This window comes from Tetrao urogallus (genome assembly GCF_951394365.1).
Source record: "Tetrao urogallus genome assembly, chromosome: 3".
Taxonomy (NCBI): Eukaryota; Metazoa; Chordata; class Aves; order Galliformes; family Phasianidae; genus Tetrao; species Tetrao urogallus.
In genome coordinates, this window is record NC_136815.1 from 70,981,894 (window position 1) to 71,008,768 (window position 26,875).

Consider the following 26,875-nt stretch of genomic DNA (forward strand, 5'->3'; position numbering starts at 1 on the left):
AACATTGTCTACTTTTTAAATAAAATGGATAGTGTTTACTTGCCAGAAAAATAGAAATCCTGGTACTTGCAGTCCAAATACCAGAATGCCAAAACAGTGAGATCTATTAAAAATTGTGCAAAAAGAAACCATTAAATCCTTTCAGTGATCTGTGAGAAAGATGCTGCACATCCCTTGCAAGTAGGAGGATTCTGTTTTTATCTCCCCTGACTGCAAAGGGAGATGAGAGCTCTGCTTGTCAGCACAACAGGTGCTGTATGCTCAGATGAAGGCCCTCTGTCACCATGGTATTTTCAGTATTTCTCAGTGTTAATCTTCAAGCTTCACTTTACAGTTGGAGAAAGCTTTTTATTTCCTTTCCCCTGTTTTTAACAGGCAGTAAAAGGATTTGCTGAAGATGCGTGTGATGTTGGCAAGCAGAACATCATCCGCTGAACTCTTGCTCCATGTCCCACCGTGGGTGGCGACTCCGTTAGGAGATGGGGAAAGAAAATGGCAAATAGAGCCAGGATGTTTATCTTTGCCACTCAGAATAAGCAAACTCTCTGCTGCACAAAGAGACTTTCAGAAAGGAACATCTTTGGTTACTGTTTCTAGTAAAAGTCACTTGGGTCAAGAAGCCGCTTGCTGGAAGGAGGCGTGTACATGCTCAGGCCCTTCTCTCTCCCTGACTTTTCCATCAGCACTGTTGCTCCTTTGTGTACAGGCTGCTGCCTTCTCTCTGTGACCTAGGTTTTTACAACTGTTTCATTTTCCTGTTGGTTGCTAGCTCTCCCTCTGAAAGAAGTTCATTCTTTTTCACTGATGGCATTTTATGTTTTGGGTTGAAGTGACTCCTTCCTCTGAAAAGAAAACGGACTCTTTTATTTCCCTTAATGACCTTTTTTTTTTTTTCTTCCCATTTTAATATAAGACAAACCATTATTGATGGCAGTTTCTAGCAGAGGTGACAGAAAGTGGCTTGCTCTTTCTACCTCAGAAAGGAAATCCAGGTGCTCTGAGATTTGGTTCTGTAGTCCTAGCAAATCACTTTCAGCAGCCAGGTCTCAAAATACTTACTTTGATTTGCTACTAAGCACCTACCACAGTGAAACACAAATCTTTATTTGCAAAAGCAAGCACTGACACTAGGAAAAAAAAAAAAATACAGCCCCAAATAGCTGTGCCTTGTATCTTCTGGCAGATAGGTGTGTGTTGCAGCCCAATGGAGAAACAGAATTCTGGGTCTTTGCAGGTTGACTTCCAAAGAGCAAGAGGCCATCCTATGGGTTCTCTTTACAAGTAGGAAGCACCTTGTTTACAAACAGCTGTCCCAAAGCAAGGCCTGTCAGAGAGCTTGTCATGGGGATTCCTTTTCCTATGGACGTGGATTTCAATCACCCAGGCCCAGGCAGCAAGAGGCAGCTCTGCACCAACAGCCTGCTTGATACTCCCAGAACACCGATCTGTCCAGAATGCAGCTTGTGTAGATGCTAGTCGCACTGCCAGTCTTCAGAAGGAAAAGGAAAATCTTTCGTCCATCAAGTCACATCTTGAGTACCCATACAGGACAGCCCCTCTCCTGCCCCCATCCTCTCCAGCCTGTGGAGACACAGAGCTCTCCTATTGTTTGCAAGAAGGGGAAGGAGCACGCTGAGCTGTGGCAAACTCAGATGTAGGCCTCATTTTGTGTGTCTCACAGAACCACAAGGGAATGTCACGGGTAGGAGGGGCATGCTGATAATGATAACACCAGCCACAGAAGTGTGGGGGTGGACAAAGGAAATTTCCTCGTCAGCTTGTGAGCGTGATAAAGAGTGCAAACATGCAGGCATGCAAACACTGGCTGCTAAGCAAAGCACAGCCACTCTCAGCTTGTGGGCTGTATCACCCAGGCCTTTGCTGCCTCCAGCATGCCAAGGATGCCACCTGTTACTTTACCCTTGTCTTCCCCTTCTCCTCATGACCCTGCATAAATCTCGGAGTGGATAAAGCATGAAGAGTTGATAAATAGTTATCCAGATGGTTGGGAAATATAGTTCGTGGAATAAAGAATGTGGAAATCAACAAAAAGAGGGTGAGTTGCACTGCTGCCCATCCACAATTGTTTCTGCCAGGTCCAAGTCAACCTGACACATGAAAAGAATTATGAGGTACGACAGAGGAATTTCAGGAGATAAAAATGAATTTAATGCAACAAATGTATTTTGCTTTTGCCACATCATTTAAAATAAACAATTTTTTTTGCTTTGCTTATGAAACACACAACACACACACAAAAAACAAAACCAAGAAACTAACAAAAAACACAATAATGCTGATGAAGTAAACAAAAAAAAAAAGGGCATCTGCAGTTCTTTTCTTCCACCAGCTTTCTTTCCAAATCTCCCCTTAGAGATGCACTGTTCCTGTAGCCAGCCCACAGTGTTTCCCCTCTCAGAATTATCTTATGCTGCTAATGAAAGCTGAACACAGCCAAAAACAAAGAAACAAACAAACTTGTATATGTACATATAAGCATCTCCATATATCTACAAATACTTTGCCTTTAGGTGTTCACTTTGGCCTTTGGAGCGCATCCAAAGGCAACAAGAGAACAACACCAAAAGAGAAAAATTCTTTGTTTTTCCTTTCCTTCCCCCACAGCAAATGGTGAAAAAGAAGACTTTGCAGGCTTGCTGTCCAGAGGCCCAATGTTGGGCTGAGACGAGAACAGCCTTCACCTTCAGCTCCTGAGGTGCCAATAAATGGATTAATATAATATAAGTAAGGGTTATTTACCTACCCTATTGTTCCAGATTTCCATTAGTATTTTAAGCAAGCATTCTCAGTCCAATTATGATAATGGAGAAATATAATTTTAAAAATCAATTTAACAGAAGTAATGTAACAAAAAAATGTAAACAGGGAAATCACCATTCCCATGAAAGGGAAAATGTGAGTCAGTAACCATACGCATTCCAGGAATATTTTTAATCCATCTGTAATATGGAGAAACAGTCAATAGTCAGGGCAAATAGTTGCCTCCATCTCTGAAGTAGGAACTTGTGGGCATTTTCAGAGCGGGAGACTGGATTCAGTGAACTTGTACGCTGTGGTACCATGATATATTTTCCTCCAGTGTAATTAAGAATTAGCAGTCAGACTGTTGAGAAACCACCGGCCTCAATTAACCTCAAGTGAGGAGGGAATAGGAAAGACTGTCTCAAGAGGACTCTTGTAAAAAAAAACCAAACAAAAAAAACCATCAACTAGTATCCATGTATCCATGTCTCCATGGATACTAATATATCCATGAAGTGATTAATTATATCTGTGTAAATTTTGCTTTTATCCATTGTCCATATTTTAACAGAGAAAGGATGCTCATGTGGACCACACCTTCACAGTCACTATGTTTCTGCAGAAGTACATCGACCACATGTTAAATCTTTAGTAATCAAACATGGCAGCTCCGAGACAAACTCTGAGGACTACTATGATACAGATCACTCAGGTACATCACAGCCTGAAAATCACCCTGCCATCTCCAGCACTGGAACAACATGGAAGGCATGCAGTGAGGTAACAACGTGACATTTATAAATAGCTGAGTTATGCTTGATGATTCTTCTTGTGGCTTGGATATAGAGAAGCAGACACAGCCTGTGTGACTTTGAAAACTTGAACGGAAATGAAACGGGAAGTCAGATCCTTTCACAGTTTGTTGATTTGTAAAGACAAACTCAGTCTCTGAGGACTCATTTTCTGTCCCAGGACAAGAAGCAGGGGAGAGAGATCCAGCTGGGAATACACTAGAGAGGAGATGCAGAGGCGACATGACAAGAACTCGATTACAGGTGGAGACCAGTTCACTAAGCAAGAAAAGAGAAGCAGAATTAACCACTCAAAGAGAAGTGCTGGTAAGTTCCTGGAGCTGTGCTCTAAATTACAGCATCCCCCCAGACTGGTGTCCCAGACAGGACACTCCTGTGGAGATCACAGCTGCATGGGCGCTGCTTTTACCTTTGTGCCAGACTATACACGACCTGAGCAGTAGTAGCAAGCTATAACAAATGAGGAAATTGTTCCTGATTGTTAGTAATGGACTTGAAAACCCGAAGACTGAAGCTCTTGTCAGCCCCCTACTGAGTTTCCCACTTTTACTCAGCTGGATATGTTTGCCTTTGTCTCAGCAAATATTTTTAGCACTCCTTTTGAATTGTTGAGGTTCTTTATGCTCCTGTCACTCACCTGCAGATGGGAGCAAAAATGTGCATTTTCTTCTGCTGATGATTTACTAGTTTAAGCAGAGATAAACAAAATATCTTCATATTTGCTTAGTGTAGCTTTCAGTGTAAGCTTTTGTTGTGATTGCTCTGCAGTCTTGTGTGAGTACAAGCAGAGTGAGGTTGTCCCAGGGCAGGCCTGCAGCTTGGAGAGGCTGTCACTTGGAGAAACAGAGGAAGGTGTGGTTTGTGCTATGGGAAAGCTCACAGCGCTCCCTAAAAGCAGGAAATATCTTAAATATCCTGTAGTAGTGGAGGCTTGCTACTGGCACACAGCAAAGTGCCACAAGCAGAAAGTCTGGATGAAGAGAATCAGACACAGGCTGCTCTGATCTGAGCTCCTGGAACTTTCCTTGTCCCCACAGATACAGGCCTGTTCCAAGGCACTGCTTCTGCAAGCATCACTTTAAGCACCTACTCAAACTTGGACCTTCTCTAGTTTCTGGCATGGTTTTCCAAGGCATTTTGGGAAAGTTCTCACCTGGACAAGCTTTCTGAACCTTTGTAGCACCAGAGAGAGGCATATTCTCTGGGTATTGCACCCATGTAGTGAGTGAATGCTGTGAGAGGAGAGCAGAGAGCCAGTTGAGAGGGACTCATTGCATGGGGCTTGATTTGCAGCTTTTGTACTATGTGTGTTTCAACCCACTTCTCCAGTGAGTCAGCAGACAGATCAACACTAACTTTCACGGCGGGCTGCACACAGAAACCATCTGTTAAATCCCAAGATATTAACACAATATAGAGTGCGTGGAAAGAGGCAAATGTAGGTTTGGCTGGAGCATGAAGCTATACTGACACTGAGTGTCTGAGCCAAGGAGGAAGTGTCTGGAGCTGGCGGGGAAGCGAAGACTGTGGCTGCTGCAGGTGGGACAGGTCCAGGAGCAGAGCCCTGACACTGCGAGCCCAGTGCAATGCAGGCAACACTGCTTCCTGCTGGGTGTCCCCTTTCCAGCAGCATGTTACACTTCACCTTGGAGGCAAACTGGAGCATGGACTAACTGAGCGCAGCATAAAGGTGCCCAGTGGTGACATCCTTTTTTTTTTTTTTTTTCCCTCCAAGATGAATTTTTTTCTGAGGAGCAGCACACAGTGCTGCACAAGTGACAAGTGCCAGCTTCAGGCCTTCGTAGAATCATTTGAGCTGGAAGGAACCTTTAAAGGCCATCTAGTCCAGCTCCCCTGCAATGAACAAGGACACATGTAGCTAGATTAAGCCAAGCTTTTGACCTTGCTGTTCCTAGCTGATCTTTAAACATGTACTTTCTTAGGCAAATCTGCTCATAGCTTTCTGTGGCCTCCCAGCTTAGTGCTGGGCACACTGCTATTTAAAAGGTTTATCTCCAAACATTTTAATATCTTCCACTCTTCTAGGAAGAAAAAAAAAAAAAGAAAAAAGGAAAAGCCTTGCAAGTTTGTCCTAGCCCTGTGCTGGTGCAAACTGCTTATAACTCTGTAAAAGATTTAAGCCTGCGTCACTTGCTCAGGCCATTAAAATTCCCTTCTGTTTTTCCCACAGAGTCCCTCGGGACATGAAGGAAAAGTGTTCCTTAATGTGTAACCAGAATATAAATTACATCGTTTTATTCAAACAGGGACAGATTACAGCTAAAGGATTGCTTCAAGGATCGGTATCTGGCAAAGGAAAACTTCCTTCTGGACAGAAAACACTTCATTTTGTTAATGAATGAAATAACAAGGAAATGAAATTTTAATGATGGCAAAAAAAAAAAAAGAAAAAAAGGGAAAAAAAAAAGAAAAAAAGCACAAAATCCGACTCTTAAATCGCGTTTACGTTCCAGGGCTCAGCTTCAGATAGACACCAGTGGCGCTACCCTCCACCGACACAACCTCAGCCACAAGACACAGCACACGGCAGGGCGCCGCCCGGCCCTCACGGCAGGGCTGCCGGGTAAAAGCCACCGCCCCCCTGCACCGCGCCTTTCGGCAGAGGCGGCCCCGCGGCGCTGCCCGCCCCTCGGCCGCACGGGGGGGGGCCGGAGCCCATCGGTGCTTCCAGCCGGCCTCCAGCGGGTGCGGTGAGGCGGGGGTGGAGGGGGCTGCGGAGGGGCCGGCTGAGCATTTGGGGGTGGGGGCATGTGTATGCAGTTTTTATTCGCTGATTCTCCTTTTTTTTTTTTTTTTTTTTTTTTTTTTTTTTTTTTTTCCCTCTTCATTGTTTTGTTTTCCATCTGAATTCTTTGAGGCTGTTTTTCAAAAATGAGAATATCCGAAAAGCTGCTCCGCGGGTTCCCCAGGGGAGCGGCACCGTGAACCGAGGAAGGCTAACGCTGGTGTGTAAGGCGGAGAGCACCTGCCTGGGGCTGGCTGGAGGGCTGCGCACCGCCGTCGGGTTTTGTTGGAGCAGAGTGTGACAGCTCTTCCTGATAGGATTTTATATGTTGGGAGTTCGGTTTCTTGTTTTTTCCTTGAGAAGTTGGGTGTTCTGAATGCTCTGTGTGATTGCCTTAAAATACATGGTTCGTCTTGGGTTTAAAGCACCGTGTGCTGTTTCATGTTGGGTGTGTGTTGGGGCTTTTGCTCTTTGTTTAGTTTTCACCATGTTGAATCTGAATTTAAATGTTGCAAGCTGGCTTCTGTTCCACTGGAAAGGTGAGGGTGTTGAGCAAAGTAGTCCAGAAATGAGCGTGTGGTTTGGGAAGGCTCAGGAGGATGATCGTGCATCGTTTCTGAACCGCTCCCCAACTGTCCATAGTCCTGAGTACCATGTGTCCATGTGTCTCTGAAGTCACTGCCAAGTAGGTCTTGTTATGTGAGGATGCCATGCCCTGCCTATTTGCCTTCCAGCCATGCACTTCAGGCTGTGTTTCTGCTTCAGTGGTTGCTGGTCCAGCTCTCTCATTTTGCACAGCTTTTCATAGGAACCAATTGTCTGCTCTTTGGAGGAGCTGCACCAACTTAATTCAGCTTATACCACCTTTTGCTGGAAAAAGAATCTGATTTCTGTGCTATTTAGTAAGTGTATTTTAAGGCTATGTGTTGCTCTTTGCTATGTGAAATTGCAGTTACTCCCACTTGTTTGACCCACACCGGTGTCTGCAAGTGCTGAAACAAGGAGTTAAAACATGTAGGACATAGGAAGAAATAAATGATCCATTTGGGATTTTAATTTCAGAAAATTGTTTTATAATCACTGAAGCTTGTTCCTTGTATGTTGTTACTGTTGGGTAAATAAGTTAATTAAGAATTGAAAGAGATACCGTGAGGAAAATCTGCAGCTGTGCCTATTTATATGGTATACTGGCAGTTTTGTATAAGGGTCATGTAAAAAGTGAAGGGTGTTAGATACAATTTTCAAGGACAAAAGCAGCAGTAAAATGCTTCTTACTGGTGCTTTTTAGATTTGGGCCGTTGAAAAAAATACTTCATTTTCATAGTTCCAAGTTTCTTTTTGCCATTGGGATGGAAGTTGTTTCTTGTTTGTTTGTTTTTCATTTTGTTTAACATTTTGGATCAGGTTCCCTGATGAATGATATGGCTTTCCCACTCAGCATCACAACTGTCTTTCCACCTTTGTTTCTTAGATACAGTCTCTAGGTTAAACCCACATGTCTTATCTCTTAAGACGACAACAACAACAAATATGGACAGGTTTTTCAGTAAGGCCTGCAATTTTCCATGAGCTTTATGTCTGAAAGCAATTGACCTTACATGATTACCCAGGCAAGTGAGTTTGAGGTTTCAGAAACTCTTCTGTCCCATACCTCCTGCCCCCACACAGCTGAACTGTGGGAGTCACAGTGCCATTGAATGACACGAGGGGAGGTGAGTGTGGCTGTCATTGAGATGTTTTGAAAACATGAGTGACTAACCAGTGTGCAGGTGTCCAAAGGTTGTCAGTTATGCTGCTGTCAGGACACAGTAAATTTGTGAGAGTGATTATAGAATTACATAAAGCTCACCTTAAGGAACTTCTTAATTTCCTTTTGGTTTAGGCTAGGAAATTGTTCTTTAAAAATTACTAGTGGGCCTTACTAGTCCTATTATAATCTTGTTTGTGTTCAGACATTCTAAATGAGTCATACTGTGAAGTCAAGAGTTGCTGTCCAACATCTGATCCTGAGTTGCTTATGGATCTGTTTTCTGCTTTGAGAGAGTTTCTGACAGTCCATCCAACTCCTGGGCCTAGCACCAGTGCTAGGCAGTTTAGTTAGTTATTACAAGATTAGATATGATGAAGAGGTTGTTGTGTATTTTTTTTCCAGTTAACAGTGTAACGTGGTTGGGTTATCTGTCATCTGAACCTATATAAAGTCGAAGTTTTACCCCAGAGTGACAAGAAGTGGGGAGAGAGAGAGGTGTTCCTGTCTGTTTTTTTGAGAAGGCTCCAGTGAAGGCAAACATGCTGTCAGATACTGCAGAGCTACACCACGTCACTTCATGAATTTCCTGAAAAATTTTTGTCAACAACTTCTAGTTTTTTTTGTAGCCTTACTCTGACTCTGTAGTTTCTTCCCCATTTTTCATTGCTGAGGACCAATACCATCCACTTTTGGCAGCCTCAGGAACCAGAGCCCAGCAATTGGGATTTCTCTATTGCTTGTGCTGAAAGCTCCTGACAAAGTTAGGAGGTGCATCTCTAGCTCCTATTTCCATGTCACCAGCAAGGACAGATGCTGCTTGCACCACATGCCCGTGCAAATGGATATGATTCAGGGCAACTTGTGATGCCCAAAGATTGCTTTCAGTGAGCATTTGTCAGGTGAGAAGGCTGTGGGCTGACCAGGACAGTTGTGTTGTCTTAGTTCAGCTGTGTTGCATTAATGTGGAGGACTAAAAATCCAAGAAGTATTGTTGTGACATTGTCATGTATGTGGGGCTTTGACCATCGCCCAGGGCCATAGCACTGGGGCAAGGTGCTGGGTCGGCTGCCGCAGGGGAGATGCCAGCATGATTTTCATCACTGTGAGCTGAGACTATGCCGCCCCAGCAGAGTCTGTCACAATTTGTCATCCAGCAGACTTTGGTACCTGCTTCAGGTCCATGTGACACAGCTGTCTTGCCTGTTTCTCCCAGCTTTGTTTTGATCAGAGCTCTGAGCAGTATGTGTGCCCGCTGGAGCATCCTGCTGAGCTCCTGCGTGCTCTTCAGTTCTGGTTTCACTTTGTGTCACTTCCTGTGCATGAATTTTAGCTGTGCCACACTTGCCACGGGCTGAGGATTTTAAAAACAGAGAATTTTGTGCCATCATGGATTGTCTAAAAATGATGCTGCCATGTTCCAAAGTTACTGAATGCCCTAGGTAACTAATGTGTAAGTGATCTTGATGCAGATGGTTTTACCTTGGAAAGTTTTACCTTGAAACCTTACTTAAAGTTTTAGGACAGAAATGCATGTTATTGCACTTCAGAATGTTGGAAGAGGGTGCCCACGTGTGTAAGCTAACTAAAATATGTCAGCTTGAAACTTGTGCCCTTAAAAGATGAAGAGAGAGCACAGTTTAAAGCCCCATCTACCTCCACACTGATGGCATTAGCTGTGCAGAATGAAGCTGGGGGTGTGACTTCCATCAGGTTGGACATGGAGAGGAGGGGGGAAAGGGGATGTAAGAGTGATTCCTGTCATTTATATTAAGAGTGATGACTGATATTTTTCCTTCTGTTTCTGATCCTTCTTGGAAAGAGGAAAGGAGACAAGCAGTTGTAACTTGTCTGCCTGGGATGACACAGTGGAATTAACCTCTGCACATTCCTAGGTGGAAAGCACAGATGTTGCTATCTGATGCACAGCCAGATGTTGTTTTGTATCTTTGTGAAAAAGTTCTGTGTGGTGCTGCATGACCTGCAGGGTCTGGTGAACTTTCAGAGGCTGTGGTGTGCAGGCAGATGTAAAATTGGAGTCGTGAGGGTACAGCAGCAAGATCATCTGGGATCTGACAAATGGTGGTGGGAATGATGATCTGCATGGATGCAGCCTAATTGACAGGGGAGGCTTTGGAATTGGGAGCTTAGTGAGACCCTGAAGCCAGATGTATGCACTGCCAGTAAGACTGAACAGTTGTCACTGATAATGCTAAGACAGTAAGTGTGCTCTGACAAATTGATTTTTTTGTTTGTCATGAGTTACTTGATGTACTGTTTTCCTTGTCTGTCACTTGAGATAACTGCTTATTGACAAATGGAAGTTTAAATGCTATTCTGCAGTGAGTGCCTGCCAGGTGGACAAACATTTGTCTGCCTTCTCCCCTGCGCTGCAGCCTTTTGGCAAAGGACCCTATGGGGCCTCCCATTGCTGTTTGGGAATGAACCACAGAAAGCCACCAGGGACATCCAAGCACTATTCTGTGCACAACCATCACTACAGCCTGCTAGACCCCTGTCTGGAGACACTAGGAGAGAGTGCCAGCAGTACAGCCGTCCGTAGGGATGTGCAGATGGCTGGCCTGGCTGGGCCCTAGTGAGTATAGGGAGGGATGGGCTTGCAGGTACAGCTTGTAAGGACTGGAGCTCCTCTCCTGTGAAGAAAGGCTTGATGGATTTGGGCTTGTTCAGCTTGGCTCTGGGGGGAAGACTGCATTGTGGCCTTCCAGTACTTGAAGGGAGCTTACAAACAGGAAAGGGACCGACTTTATAGGATAAGGAGGAATGGCTTTAAACTTAAAGAGGGGAGATTTAGGTTAGATGTTAGGAAGAATTTCTTTACTCAGAAAGCATGAGGCGTTGGCACAGCTGCCTATAGAAGCTGTGGTGCCCCATCCTTGGAGGCACTCAAGTCCAGGCTGGATGGGGCCCTGGGCAGCCTGGGCTGGTGGGTGGCAGCCCTGCCCATGACAGAGATTTGGAGCTGGCAGGCTTTAAGATCTCTTCCAACCGAGGTCATTCTGTAATTCTACATGCTGTCTTGCAAACAGGATTTTAACAAGGAAAAGAACAGAACTCCTTACTGCAAAGAAGAAACTTGAATGTTTTTTTCCCTGCTTGAAGCTTCAGTTATCTAAACAGTCAACCGAAAAACCCAAGGTATTAATATTACTCTGGCCTCTTAGCGAAACATAAGCAAAAGAGGATGTTCAGGAGGAAAATATTTACTGTTAGTTTGGATTGAGCACAAAAAAAAAAAGATTATAAAGGGCATTTTGAAGAGTTGTGTCTGCAAGTTAAAGAAACAAACTTTAGGAATGACTCAACATGCGGTGTGGCAGAAGGCAGAAAAGGAATGCTTGGAGTGGGCTTCCTCAAAATAATAGATTAAGTCGAGGTGAGAGTTACTTGCGACTCCTGTGCAGACCAGCTGGGTACATAAAGGCTTTCTTACCAGTGATGGACCTCTGTGCTACAGGAAAAATTCCATTTTCTAGGTAACTACATGATTCTAGTAACAGCTTGGAGCTGGGATTTTTTTGTTACTAGGTAGAAGTTGAGATCTCATCAGTAGGCATGGTTGAGCTTTTGGTAAATTGTCACTGATAATTACCGTCTTTGTCTGTAAATGGCTCACTTTTCATAGAATCATTCAAGTTGGAAGGGACTTTTAGAAGTCATCTAGTCAAACTTCCCTGCAATGAACAGGGACACATACAGCTAGATCAGGTTGCTCAGAGCCCCACCCAACCTGACCTTGAACATCTCCAGGGATGGGGCTCCCACCACGTCTAAGCAACGTGTTCCAGTGCCTTACCACCCTCATCATAAAAAACTTCTTCCTTATATCCAATCTAAATTTCCCCCTTTTAGTATGGAAACAATTTCCCCTTGTCCTGTTATAACAGATCCTGCTAAAGACTCTGTTGTCTTCTTTGTTACACCTCCTCTTTAGATACTGAAAGGCCACTTTCAGGTCTCCCTGGAACATTCTTTTCTCCAGGCTGAACAGCCCCAACTCTCTCACCTGTCCTCATAGGAAAGATCTTGCATCCTTTGGATCATTTTTTAGCCCTTCTCTGGATGTGCTCCGATGGGTCCATGTTTCTCCTGTACACCTGAGAACTTTACATCTGGACACAGTGCTCCAGGTGAGATCTGAGCAAAGCAGAGGGGCAGAGTCACCTCCCTCACTGTGCTGGTCATGCATCTTATGATGCAGCCCAGGATACGGTCGGCTTTCTGGGCTGCAGGGGCACATTGTTGGCTCATGTTCAGGTTCCTATCCATGAGTACTGCAAGTCCTTTTTGCCAGGGCTGTGCTCCATCCTTACATCCGCTAGTTTGGACTCGAGTGGAGGCTGTCACGACCCAGATGTAAAATCCTGCACTTGGATTTGTTGAACCTCATGAAATTCACAGGGGTCCAGTGCATGAGCCTGTCTAGATCCCTGTGAACAGCATCCCATCCCAACGGCATGTTAAGCACGCCGCACAGCTTGGCGTCATCTGCAAATTTGCTGATGGTGCACTTGATCCCACTGCTGATTTTATTGATGAAGATGTTAAAGAGCGTCTGTCCCATTACTCACCAATCTCTATCTGGACATAGAGCCGTTGACCACCACTCTCTGGGTATGAGGCCTTCAGGTACTTCCAAACTATTAGCACTGCAAGGATAGATCATAATTTGATTTTGTTTCATGATCTCAGAAACTAACTGAACTGAACTAACTGAAAGCAATCCAGTAGTGTTTGGATATGATCTCTATTATCTTGTTACCTCTAACAACCTACATATACCAACCAGAAATCCTCACCTCTAGTTGTTATACCAGAACAGATGGAGAAAGTTGTTCAACAAGTTGGCTTTGCTTTGCTTGGCAGAGTTTCTTAGTGAAACAGTTATATGGGAAGCAGTGATTGATTCAGTACCTTGTGCTCAATCATTTCTGGTTTTGATAGTTTCTCTTCTCTTTTTTTTTTTTCCTAGGGTGCTGATATTAAACTCTGGGAAGTCAAAGAAAGTGTATAATTACTTGGCACTACTTAAAATGCGTATTTCTCTTTATACAGTGTTACAGGATGGAATCTACTGTAGCTATTCAGTCTGTATAATTAATAGCTTTTTACCTATTTTGATGTGTATACACACATCTGTGCATCACTTAAAACAGACACATGTTTTAAAAGTGTAAGTTTGATCATTTTCTCTTACTAGATGGAGTTAGCCAATTTTATAACATACCGTGGAACTTATTCTGCATAATTTCGAAAAATGTTACATGCAGTAAAGACAGGCACACACAGAATGAAGAGACAGGCTTGGGCCTCCTGGTGCCAAGATTTGCTTGGGTTAGTTGAGGTACTCAGTTAGTTGAAGTTCCTCAGATGGAGATTCAAGAAAGTTGGAAAATGGTCTGATATACAAGGTATGTGAGTTAAGCATTTATTAAGGTCAGGAATTCTCAGTCTCTCTTCCTAGCTCTGTATCCAAGAGAGGAGTGAGAAGGAAGGATAGAACTACGGAACCCATTCTGTTCCACTCTTTGGAGAAGGGCATACCTGCTTTTTAGGAACTAGGCACAGAGTGTTGTGTGATAGCTGTTGGTACAAAGTAGCCAAATTTCATACTAAGTCCTCCTTTCAACACCAAATTTAAAGCAGGACTGTGAAGAGGAACATTTTTAAAAGGAGTCTTATGGTCAGCTTTTAATTTTGGAAGATGTTCTGTTACCTTTGTGATGGCCTTGTTACAAGGGGAGGAGTAAGAAGCTGACTGGTGCCATCAGGCATGGGCACACTGGAACGTGCTCCAGCACAGCATAAGGTGGTGTGCACTGGTCCCCAGGCTGATCCCACGCATCTTGTGTTTCATCAGACACGTTTTGAAGATGGTAGCCTTCAAAAAAAAACTTATAAGAAGGTGTCAGATATGGGGCTTTTTTTTTCTTTTTTTTCTTTTTTTTCTTTTTTTTCTTTTTTTTCTTTTTTTTCTTTTTTTTCTTTTTTTTCTTTTTTTTCTTTTTTTTCTTTTTTTTCTTTTTTTCTTTTTTTTCTTTTTTTTCTTTTTTTTCTTTTTTTTTCTTTTTTTTTCTTTTTTTTTCTTTTTCTTTTTTTTTCTTTTTTTTTCTTTTTTTTCTTTTTTTTTCTTTTTTTTTCTTTTTTTTTCTTTTTTTTTCTTTTTTTTTCTTTTTTTTTCTTTTTTTTTCTTTTTTTTTCTTTTTTTTTCTTTTTTTTTCTTTTTTTTTCTTTTCTTTTCTTTTCTTTTCTTTTTTTTTCTTTTTTTTCTTTTTTTTCTTTTTTTTTCTTTTTTTTTCTTTTTCTAGTGACTTTTCTTGAGCTAGGAGAGTTGTTTGTGAAAGAAGCGTATGTTGCAGATGTCTGTTATTCATCACTTTTTCTGCCATTCTTTTTCTTCGGAGTCCCCTCCTGCTGTCTTTGGCAGGGTAAAACCTCAAGGTTTGGCACTAGCAGGAGGTTGATGATGTGGCAGTCACTCATCAAAAAGATGTCGGGTTGCAGGGCAGCAGCTCTGTATCTGCCTCTAGAGGGAAGAGGAGGAATTGTGTCTGTATCCTAGGGAATGAATTGAGTTGAAAAATCCGTGGGATTATTTTACTCTTCCCCCACCAGTGTGTTATTATTTAATTGCTCTCCGTTTTCTCAGGAATTTTGGAGGGGGCAGATGGGGGGAGGAAAGATCTATTTAAAACTGCTCTCTTCTTTGATTCATATTTTGTTCATGATGTATTTTTATCAGCAGTACTTTGTGATCCAGCTGCCACTTCTAAATGTCACTTACTTGAATAAAAAATGTAATTACATTTTTAAGAGTGACATAAGCACTGAAAGTAGTATCTGGATCACAAAGTGCTGTTTGTACAGCAGCTTTCCCATGACAGGAGGGGAAGTTTATGAAGTCCAGAGTACGCTGTAATAAAAGTGTAGTGAAGATAGTCAAAATCACATGTCTGTAGGGTTTCCCATCTCTTATTAGGCTTTATGTTAGGGAAATTTCTACTTACAAATCCACAAAGAACATAAAAATGTGTGAACAGTATTTAATTACTGCTTGTTTTCTGACGTGAATTCATGTTTTTTTTAATTGAAATGGGTAAGCCAGTGCTTCCCAGCACTCCTTGGAGAATAGTTGCTCATGTTCCTGCTCACCCTGAGCATTGAAATGGATTTTCACACTTCAGCGTGTTCTCTTTGCAAGATTAATGCCATCAAAAACTTTTACAAGAGGTTGTTTGATTTAACCAGAAGAGCTCATGCTAATGCAATTCTCTCAGATTTCTGCCTGTAAAAGAAGTTAAGGAAGAAAAGTTGAGTACTGTCCAGCTGTTCGCATCCATCTCTTGGTATCCAATAAAATGACATATGCCGGTTGAATAGACAGACCAGTTCTCACTTCTTTTTAGTACCAGTTTATTCAAAAAAGGAGCTGTGTGATCATTTCAGTAATCGAATTGAAGGTTATTGTACCTTTCTTTAGGTACCTTGTGTTTAAACAGCTGTTAACAAATTCTGTTTGAATGATCATAGAATGACTTGGATTGGAAGGGACGTCAATGATCGTCAAGTTCAAGTCTCCCTGTCACAGGCATCATTGGTTTGTTAGCCAAACCAGTAATCATAGGTTTTTGTACAACAGTGAGCGCAAGTCCAAAGCATCCACTGATGGAGAAGGCTGAGTGATATTTGTAAGCCTATAAATTCTGTTCTAGTTAGCAAGAGGTTCAGGTATTTACAATTGAAAGAGGTTTTTCAGTGCTGACTTTTTATTCTAAAGAAAAGAAAGAGTAGATTGCTGTGCACAACAGGTGTGTTGTCTTCTACTCATGCTTAATTTTTGTTCTGTTGGTAGCAATTTAGGTGACTGTTGTGAAGGCTTCTATTGATTTTTCATCTGCAGTGTGATGTAGGTGGGATTGTCCCAGTGTTCGCAAGATCTGTGACATTTTTGAACTGCACAGGTGATGCTTTGCTGTCTGTTACTTGGGACCAGCAATAAACTCTTCCATCAGATTTTGGTTTCTTTGTTGTGTCTTTTCCTACTCAGCATACGCTGGCGTAACCCTGGGTCATGCCAGCTCAGCATCTGTTAGTGCAGCATATGAGCAGAAGGTAACTGGTCTGTCTTGCGTGACAGGCATTCACAGCAGCACAGATTTTGTGTAAGAGGAACTAGTACCCCTAAACTCCTCCTATTTACCTCTTCAGAGTTTATTAACTCTCCTACATTTACAGCTATTAACTTGCCTCGTTCGTGGGAGAGACCAGTTACGAGTCTTGCTTCCAGACAGCTTACATAGGACATCCTGTAATAAAACTTCTTCAAACAACTGAATATCAGGAAAGACTAAATATCAGCAGTGCTTTCTATGTATGCAACAATGCTCATAAAAATGCATGCGTGGCTGTTTATCTCGTTACCAAGGTTTGAATCCATGCGCAGCTCTGCCTGGATAGCTGTTGACAGGGCATGGAAAACCTTTAGAGTCAGAAGGGGCAAAAGTTCAGCTGGCATAAATCTATGGTGAATGAATTACTCCCGTCATGGACTCTCTAGGGAGGGATCTTTTAATCTTCTCTGGAGATGCCTTTTAAAAAAAATGAAGTTATTTTAAAAATTTTGTAGTAAGTCAATTAAGAAGTTAATAGAGCAGCTGTTGGTTGTAAACTCTGGGAATTTCATATTCTCAAATTTCAGTCAGAGGATACATTTCTCACTTAGGGAGCAAACACTGCAGTCATCAGCTCTTCAGCCTCTGTACACCTCTCAATTCTAGATTTTCTGATTAGTAGGAGACTGCCAAACCCATCTCTAACCTTCCCAGTAGTACCAGGAGAGCAAAGCAAGCTTGTCCTGGCTTATGTTTGCGAAGAACACAGTCCCTTCGTTGATTATCTCCTGGGCTTTATACCAAATCTCTTGAGGAGCAGATTTCTCCTGAGTCTCACATTGAGCCTAAACTTGTCCAAGTTGAGCCAGGAACATTCCTTTATTTCCTGTAGCATTCACATGGTGTATAGTTAGCTATGATCTTATAGTTAGCTATTACCTTATATGGTGCATTTGCAGACTAAACTCCCAACAACTTCTTGTCTTTAAAACCTTGATTTAATGGCAAAGTAATGGCTGTATGGGTCTATGGACCAGCGTATCCTGCAGCAATTCTTGTTGTCACTGGACAGTTGCTTTGATATTAGTCTTCTTGTGAAGACGTCCATTGACTGTATGTAGCCTTCATTGTGTGGACAAAAAGCTTGGAAACATAAGTGACATACAGCCAAAAGCTCAGACAGTTCAAAAATCAAGTGAGTCACTAAGTATAGCGCTCCTTTTGCATTTCATGTTGTGTGTTTTATTTGCAGTGGTATTGCACTTGGATGATTTAAAAAAAAAAAAAAGAAAAAGAAAAAAAAAGTGCAAATAAGCATTGCAAAAGAGTGAAAAGATTTTTCTTTTTATCACTATTTCAGGAAGTCATGAGGTGCAGTCCTGGACAAGAGCTACCAAGCAATCCTTGTGTCTCGTGTGGCAAAAAGTGAAACTACAGCTAATGCTAAGCATGTCTTTCCTCGCTGCTGTCTTTTGGTATTGCAGAAGGCTGTACAGCTTTTTAGCACAGCTACTGACACGGTAGGTTTCAATTCAAATGGTAGTTTGCAGACTTTTAATTTTCAATAGTGTTGCTTATTTTGGTAAATATTTTCCTTTGATAACTTCTCTTTGATACCTGTTTTATCATTTGGATTTCAGGTGGAGCAGCTACCTTCAAAGAAAGCTCATAAGTAATCTTTTGCTGTCATTCTGTGTTCATTAATCCCCACCCTGCCCTTTAAATGCAGAACAGTGGAAGGTAACTAATCTGCAAATTAATCTTGATTTAGAGAATTGCAGCGTGTTGGAAGAAGTTGACCTTCTTGCTTATAGTGCAAGAGAATGGAGAGAAGAAACAAAGCAGGCCAAACACATGAGAGAGGTAAGAGTTGATTTCTGCATGAGGATGTGGGAGAACTACCTGAGAAGAGCAGTTCCAGTGCAAGCAGCTGCTACAGCTCCCAGAGCTTGCTGCTTAAATGAGAAACGGACAGCATTACCATGTATTAAGACTGCAGTTGCAATCTAGATTAGATTTTAGTCTTGCATCTTTTCTAAGTTCTTCTCCATAGTTCAAGCCACCCAGGCAGTAGTTCTGAGTGCTCTGGATGACTTTCATTACAACAGTGGAAAAATATCATTCTGAGTACTGCAGCCCAAATAGCCTGGTTGTAGGCAATGTTTCTTGTATCTTTAAGCTGCCAGCTGCAATCATCTTAATAATCATACATCTGTCAGGCTTTCAGTTCTGGATGGCTGAACTCCTGAGCTGGGGATCTATTCAGTTCACGGTTCAGTAATGTTAGATAGCTGCCTTCTGTCTGCTTATGTGTTTTTCAGTTGTGTATGTTGTGTGCATGTGCTTATACCCCTAGCAGGCAGAAAGGGCAGCTGCAAGTTCTCACAAATACCTAAGTTATTGCATGTGCAGAGGGCTGTTAGCAGTTGTGTCTTGGTAGCTGCTGAGAGAGGTAGTGCAGCAGAAGACTTGGCAGGTATGGCATAATGCTCTGAAGGGCCTGACAGGTGCTGGCCATTATTCTAATTTGTGATGGGGTTGGGCTTCAAGTGATGAAGAAGAGCAAATATCTCTTTTTATAGCTCTCTGTTTCAACTATGTGAAGTTTTAGTCACCAAGGGAGTCTCAGAAACCAGGGGCTGGATCTCTACTTTTCCTATACAATTTCTAGCTAAAGTAGCTTTCCTGGTGCTACAGTAGTAGTATCTGTTGAAGTTTAGTGTCAAATCCAGTTAATCGACTGTGACTTTACATCCTAGTATCCTGCTGTGAAATTTAAGACTAACATGGGACAAATGCAACACCAGTCTGTATTTCTGATTATCTAAGCATAGTGGGAACATTGAACATGTAATGCTGAGAGAGAGAGAAAGAGAGAGGGCAGGGAGTGCAGTAGTAATGAGATTGACTGGCTATCTGCACTGGACAATAACTGTGGGGATGAAATTCAGGATGCTGTCATCAGCTGTACTGTAGAAGTTTTCCAGGAAGCCTTTAAGAAAGGAAGTAACCCTTACCTTGGTCCTGAGTAGTGTACAGAATCTGCCTCAAAATACTGTTTTCTAATTTCATTTCTGTAGAGCAGGGGACAGTGTGTACTTGTATTCAACATCCTTACAAGACTAACAAATCAAAAGAATCATTACAATTGCATTCACCTTCAGAAAGGAAAGAGCATAAAAATGAGGAAGCCTGTTAAAAAGAACCTAAAAGGCTGCTAAGAAACTAAGTATGGTTAGTGTATTTGGCATATTGTTTTAGGTCATGGCAGTGGAGTCACAGAGCAAACGTGTACAAAGGACTTAAAGTGTAGAAGAAAGCTGGTAGGGATAAATAGCTCCATAAAGGAGTTATTCAAAAAAAGAAGAGCTCTTTCAAAAACCTGGAGCCATGTCCAAATGGTAAATGGATAAAAGAGCCAACTTTTCCAGATTAAATGCAGAAAACCAACAATGCCAGAAGTGCCTAGAACACAGAGCAAGGCTGAAGGTGATCTGGAGGAACAAGTAATTAACTAAAGATAGCACAACCCCTAATAGATTTGCAAATAGGTATCAAGCAGTGGGTCTTTCAGAAGGTCCTCCAGTGTGTTAGATGATTAGAGCTGAAAAGGAGGCTCAAGGGAGTCTAGTGAATAGATGGTTATAATGGGTTGAGGTCATCACAGCAATTTAGAGTGAGGTCTCACAAGAACCTAAACCAGCCTCATCTGCTTGCTGTCACCAAAAAGGAAGTCCTTTGCTTGTTTCATTGCTTCGTTTTCCTCACTTTGTTGGTTCTTACATGTTCTGCTGGATGTGGTTTGCTGATATATCTGGTCATCCTGAAAGAAGAGGCCTTGACTCCCTGCTCTCATCTGCTCCTGGCATGTTCCCAGGACACATCTTGTGCTGGCCCTGACATTCATCTAATCCTTTGAGCCTCCTGAACTCCTCAAAACAGCAGGAAGAATTCAGTAGGCTTACACTTATCATAGCTGATGCAAAGGAAGAGTCAGGGAAACTACACAGCCAAGAAGGTATTGGCTGCAGTTGTCCCCACTCTTCCTCCGTCTTAGGTCATTGTTGCATAGTAGATTCAGGTGTAAGATGATGTTTCTGCTAAAAAGAGTTTTTTCCAGATGTGTTTTTCCTACCCTCTTGCTGCTCCATCCCATGCACTGGTGTAACTTGTGAAGTGATGAGGGTTAAAGCTGTTATGGCAAAATTCTTACTGATCTTTTCTGATTTGGTTGATCCTGCAAATGTTTATGATAGCAACAGTGCAAAGTCTGGAGCAAGTAGCCAAGTTTAGAAAGAGCAAAGAGTCCTTCTTAAGGAGCAGTACCAGTTTTGTTTACATAAACATGTTAAATCATTTTTGTGTATATAAAGCTGATAAATATACTCCCTCTTTTCCCTAGTTCTCTGTTACGAGTAGTTGGAGTCAGACTCCAGTGTAATGCAAGTTTGATCCAAGTTTTTAACTGCTTATTGCTAATTTCTATTTGCTTTTTTTTAGGCATACAGTGAATTATTTCAGAACTATCATATCAAATATCTGCGGCAGGTCAGGAAGGACAACTATTGCATCCTAAGAGCAGTAATTTTTCAGATATTCAGCCAAGGCATTCCTTTTCCATCGTGGATGAGGGAGAGAGATATATTAAAGGTAAAATTCAGTTCCTAAATGGATGTGAGCCAGGTGCCCTTGCGCTGCAGAAGGAATTCACAGAACAGACAGCTGTCTTTGTTAAACAAGAGAAGTGATATTGCATGAGTGGGAGTAGAGAAAAATTATTATCAGAATTTAAAGAGAACTTTTTAAAACCGATTGGAACTGTGCTTCACTGAAAAAGTGTCACTGATCCAAACATAATCAAATGAACATGAGGCTTACAGGAAAAAAAAAAAAGGCAGCAAGATAAACATTGCTGCCACTCTGCTATATGTTGGTCCCTTAACCCAAAAGGATGTTTGACTTCTCCTCATTCACACCCTTGCAAAATCCAGTGGCTTGTTCAAGAGCATAGCTGAAGGAAGGCATCAAGCAGGTGACCTCAGCATGTTGCTGGAGCAGAGTGAGTTCTGCCCTGAGTCCCTGGAGCTTTGTCAGGAGACAGCAGCAAGGAGGAGGGGATCTGTAACTGCTGCCTGTGGGGGCACATCTGCCAGCTGGAAGGTGCCTGGAATTCTAGAAGCCTTACTGAGTTCAGATGCATCCAGCTTTTCCAGAGTATGGGTTGTGTATTTTGCTGAGAACATATTTTCTTCTTTTCTGGCTGGCACTAGTTAAAAAGTTTCTTAAGGACTTGGCAGTCAAGTTGAGTTTCCTTTTAACATTTGATGTGTTCTGAAGCCTATTTCTATTTTTTTGTTTGATCTATACAACCAGAAGATACAATCACATCATAAATTAAAATGTGTTACATCTTGGTAGGCAGGTTTACATAATTTTATAGTCTACTTCTTGTGGTTATGATTTCTCCTTAATTGACTTTCTTTCCTTCCAGCTTCCTGAAAAGCTTCTGTATTCCCAAGGTTGCAACTGGATTCAGCAATACAGTTTTGGGCCAGAAAGTTACACAGGTCCTAATGCCTTTGGAAAATTACGCAGATGTATGGAAACATTAAAGACAAATGTGAGTATTTAGAAGGTGGCTGGCTGACATAAAAGCACTTCTGAGTGGGTTGAGACTGAATTAGGGATCATCCTCATGTTACATATTTCTATGGCAGTCTGACTGCCTCCTGGATTTAGAGAACTCAGTTGCTGGGCAGGCTGGCAGTCTGACTGCCTCTTGGATTTAGAGAACTCAGTTGCTGGGCAGGCTGTCACTTCTGCAGAGGAGTTCAGGTTTGGGGTTCTAGGTTAAGTACTCCATCTCCCTGCAAGTTAGGGAGGTCCCCCTCCCCACAGCTGTTAGTGCATGGTTATCTTCCACAATATCTCATCATTTCAATGAAAATAACTACATGCTATATGAGATCCTCCTAGATGCCCTCCCAGAACTGGAGGGAACCAACAAATGGTGCATTTTCTTCTGTTTTCTTCCCCGTTTTAATAGGGAATTAATGTTTTGTTAAGTTAATGTTTTGTTAAGTTTTTTTCTAATAATTTCTCTCTGCAAGCTGAAGTGCTTGAATGCAAAGATCTGACAGCCTCAGTGCCCTGTCTGTTCAGCAAAACCAGATTGCTTGTATTCCCAGCCAGGAGTTTAATTTTATTTATGCATCTGAACACTCTGGGAGTTTAGTAGCATTAAGGTCTCTTGGAAAAAAGATGAAAATTCAGACTGGCAGGAACCTGCATTTTTGCTTGAGCTCCTCTAGGATGTCTGCTGGTCTGTCATTGTGTGAGCTTGGAACTGCTTCCATTCTGTTTGCCACAAGCTATCCCCAGCATGCCACCTCTCTCCTTCCCAGCATCGCAACTGCTTCTGTTGGGCAAATATCATTTTATCCTGCTTGCTCTGTATTTGTCAGTGTTGGGTTGTTTGGCTTTTGGTTTTTATCTTCTTTTCCTTGTCACTTGATATTAGTCCCTTAGGATGATGCATTCAAACTGGATGTTTGTACAGAAAGAAGTTTCAAGTCAGCATGGTAAGCAAATCCATACAGTTGACTAATTGTTGCAGAGCAGCTTCTTTATGCATTATGCTGTTGCTGAACATGAGCTAGGGTATGGACTTGATGATCTTGAAGGCCTTTTCCAACCTGAGTAATTCTATGGTTCTGTGATTCTATGAGGTCTAATTCCTAGCTTTATTCTGTTGTTAAAAAGATGCTGTTTGGCCAGTGAGGTGGACTTGTGCCTATTTTCATGAATGCTTTTTTTTTAAGGTTTATTTAGTAGTGCAAAGGGAGTCAGCACTGGGACTTGGGTTTCTCCTGTATTTGACTGCTTACTTGCCTCACTGCTCTGCAAGTACAGTGAGAAACCTTCTGTACTTTCTTGAAACTTGAATAGCCAAATTCAGTAAATGTTTTTTAGTGCCTAAAGCTTATAGATGCAATTCTACTATAACTATGACTTGAAGATGAAAGTGGGCACTAGTATTGTGAGGCTTTTGAAGAATGTTAGCTATACACTAGCATGCTTTTGCAAGAGGCTTGCTACATACCCCAGACTCGTGAGACTGAGCCTCGTCATGCCTGACTTGCCTCAAGTGAGCAAGGTGCAGCAGAGTGCCTGCCAGTTTGCTAAGCAGGAGGCAGCCAGCTCTGCTGCCTTTCCCAGTTCCATCCTCATCCTCAGGGCTCTTTTCTGCAGATGCCTTTGGGCCTAGGTTGTGTAGGTCAGTCAGCAATTTGTACTCTAGACTTTTCACATTAGTAGTAGAAGTACTCTAGCAGAGGGGTAATTAGTAATGCTTCATCCACTCGGTTTTGTTTTTCATCTGTAAGAATGGTCTTCAGTATGTGTGAGGAGATTGCAGCATCTGTTTCTCAATTAGTAAAGTAAATTAGACTTTTTGAGTTACAGTTCTTGGTGTTTGGCAGTTTCAGCACATAAATACAATCACAGAATTAACTGCAACTGATTTGAATCTTAGTCCCTGAGCATCATCTCTTATTGTGGTCCTGAAAAACTTCTTGCTTTCAGAAGACTGTTTCTATCCACCGTGATCAGGACTGGATGTCTTAATCTTTCTCATTTGGTATCTAATCCAATGTTGTTCATCTCCTGGCTGATTCATTTGCTTAGTATGAGCACCAGCTTTCAACCTCTCTAGAGCAACACAGAGCTGAGGAGCTCCAATTGTAAGCTGAGCAGAACAAGAAATTTCTATTTGCTGTTGTCCTACATGTGTCTTTGTCTTGTCCATTCTTGGCCAACAAACTTAGCTTGACCTCATAATCAGAACACACTAAAGACATACAAATACATACAGTTCATAATATCATGTCCAATTTATATAAGTTCTCTTTAACTGATCTACTTCTGTATTAGACTTAGCATCTAAGGAATTTAAGCAAGCCTAGCTTCTAACACAAAGGGTTCCTTTGAGGAAAATTACTGAATTTTGGATGGTGTAAGTTAAAAACAACTCAGGAGTCATCACTTAATCTAACCTTTGCTTATAGCATAGTGTATATTTGATGCACCTATGCTGATTTCCTGTGACTTTGAGGTTGCACATTTTACTGTCAGTCATAGCTGGATTTTCTGTTGTAGTGGTGGGTGGCTTTTTTATAGAGGAATTGCATTTGCTTTCTCATAGCCTATAATAAGTATCCAGATGCCTCGAGCAGCCTGTAGTAGATAAATGGAAAACGAAGTGTCTAAGACTTCACATTTTACTGCAAATTACTCGAAACCACTGGCTAATCTGCAGTTACATTTGGCCACAGGAACAGTGCAGTATGAAGTGGCAATTACTCCTATTTTGATGTCTTTCATATTAGGTAGAATTCTTAATGAGTTGGTTATTCATCTAAATTGTTAATAAGTTGACTAGCATTCTTCTGTGTGCTTTCTAGTGGGCTGAAATGAGTGGTACTAAAGATCACGAAGAAAGAAGAAACATGTGTAATGCACTCTTTTCTGACGAGAGCAAGGAACACAAGCTATATGAGGCTATAAAATTTATCATGCTCTACGAAGTTGTTGAAGCCTACGAGCAAATGAAGAACAGGGATGAACCTGTACCCCACCTTTTTCGCCTCCTCTTTGCTCGGGATACTTCCTCTGACCCTTTGAGTTTCATGATGAATCATCTGAATGCCATAGGTGACTCCATTTGCCTAGACCAGGTAATGATACAAATGAAAAACTAAATCACAGAAGTAATTCCATCTCTGATGTGACTGGGGGAATGTACTGTACATCGTTTGTGAGATACTTGGCCCATTTTTTTTTCCTTTGAGATATAGGGAAGTAAACTGACGACTTCCAGGAAAAAAAAGAAATAGCAGAATAAAATAGTGCGGACAGTTCTTTTGCTGGGCTGGAAGTAAATGCTGTGAGATATCAATAGACGTAGTCTTTCCAATAGGCAAAATCATTTTTCATAATCTATTTCAGTTACAAAGTCAGTCAATAGATGATGTGTTCACCTTTGTTTTGATCTGTGTCTGGCTGTGCCCAAGGATACGAGTTGCTTTTCCAAAGCATTTTTCCAGTTTAAACAATCCTTTGCAAGACATGTTAATGAAGAACCAGTTCTCAAGCTTAAAATGCATGAAGTGCTTCCTTTTACTGTTGCATCCCCATTGTAGCAAGCGATCAGAAGGTGGCAGGCTTCCCATTTTTCAAGGTATTAGTCTATTAAACATTAGTTCCTTATTGCACCCCGGTAAGCTGGGTGAGCTGAGTGTGGGAGCAGATTATGTGTGGAGTCAAGTGAAAGAGGGATGTTTCCAAAGCTGCAAGTATTACCCAGAATATCCTCAATATGAAAAAGAGTGGCAGGAAGATGACTGGGACATTAAGAATATCCTGAAACTCTTGATTTTGTTACAAAAAAACCTTTGCAATTCTTTGTCTGCTGTTTTGAAGTAAGATAAGAGACTTATCTTATCCTTGTCTTCATTTTTGTTTTCTAAGACTAGAAATAAATGTCTTATGACTTCTTTCATTTTCAGGTTGAACTGTTCCTTCTTGGATACCTGCTTCAAGTAAAGATCAAAGTTTACAGACTGCATAGATTTAATACTGAAGAATTTCAAGTAAACTGTCCAGATGAATACCGAAGGGAATGGAATGAGATTTCTCTCCTGACTGAGGATGACCACTACTATCACATCCCAGTTATCAGAACGTGAAGCACAAAGAACTTCTTTTTAACCTTTGTATAATGTAGTGAGTAACCAGTTCCAGTGAATTAGGTTTCTAACTGGCAGCAGAAATGCATGTTGATGATTACAAAATGATTTATGGGTTTATTGTGTAAATGCTTTGCTTTCCCATTACAGCTCAATTAGTTCCAGTCAGCCATAAATAGCAAAATATATTGCTATGCTGTTTGGGGGAAAATATCATATCTAAGGGTTATTGAAAATAAAAGATCAGACAGCATGACAAAGGGAAAAGTAATGCTGGTTTTCCACTCCTAGGCTAATGGCTTACTCTAACATGTCTGCGTGGGTTAAACTTAAGTCCTAAAGTAATTCCTGCCTTTCTCTTCTATTTCTCGAGTTAGAATGAATGAACTATGCAGGAAACAACTCTTAGGGTCCCACAGTTTTTACTCTGGGACACTAAAGTTACAAGGATTTGAGGCTATCTTGCATGCAAGTGTGTAAACTGAGGCCACTACGCAACTCGTTGAAATCCCGTCCAGTTTCCCCTGGTGTTGCAGTGCCTCCCTCCAGAAAGAAAGCAAGCAGCTGCAGACCACAGCTACTTCAGACTCTTGATATCAGGCTGATCAGTGTTAGATCTGCTTTATAACTGAGGAAAGTTAAGACGTGGACGTTTGAAGAAGTCTGTCTGGAACAACTAAATGAGATTTTCTTTATTATATGCTATGCTTTGCCTGGTTCTAGCTTCTAAAAGACTCGATTGTGTTTAGATAATTTCTAAAATGAGAGGTCCTAAATTGAACAAGTGCTAAAATGATACAGCAGATCTTGCAAGTGAAAAGCATACAATCCCACAGGCATGGGTTATATTTTAAAAGTGGAGTTTTATCAAGAAACAAAGGCTTTCCTTTTTTTATCCTAGAAGTACAGAAGGAGGCAGGTTTGGTTTT

The 26,875-nt window shown here is 41.7% G+C and overlaps 1 protein-coding gene across 1 annotated transcript; it reads left to right on the forward strand.

Annotated features, from left to right (window-relative positions):
• Positions 1-3,784: 3,784 nt before the first annotated feature.
• OTULINL (OTU deubiquitinase with linear linkage specificity like) lies at positions 3,785-25,946 on the forward strand (the record flags this gene model as incomplete). The annotated part of the gene is made up of 8 exons (XM_079534042.1): positions 3,785-3,881; positions 17,561-17,720; positions 17,841-17,872; positions 17,972-18,063; positions 20,701-20,850; positions 21,692-21,820; positions 24,663-24,935; positions 25,767-25,946. 8 exons carry the CDS (start codon positions 3,785-3,787, stop codon positions 25,944-25,946), a joined length of 1,113 nt encoding a protein of 370 aa, XP_079390168.1.
• Positions 25,947-26,875: the final 929 nt, after the last annotated feature.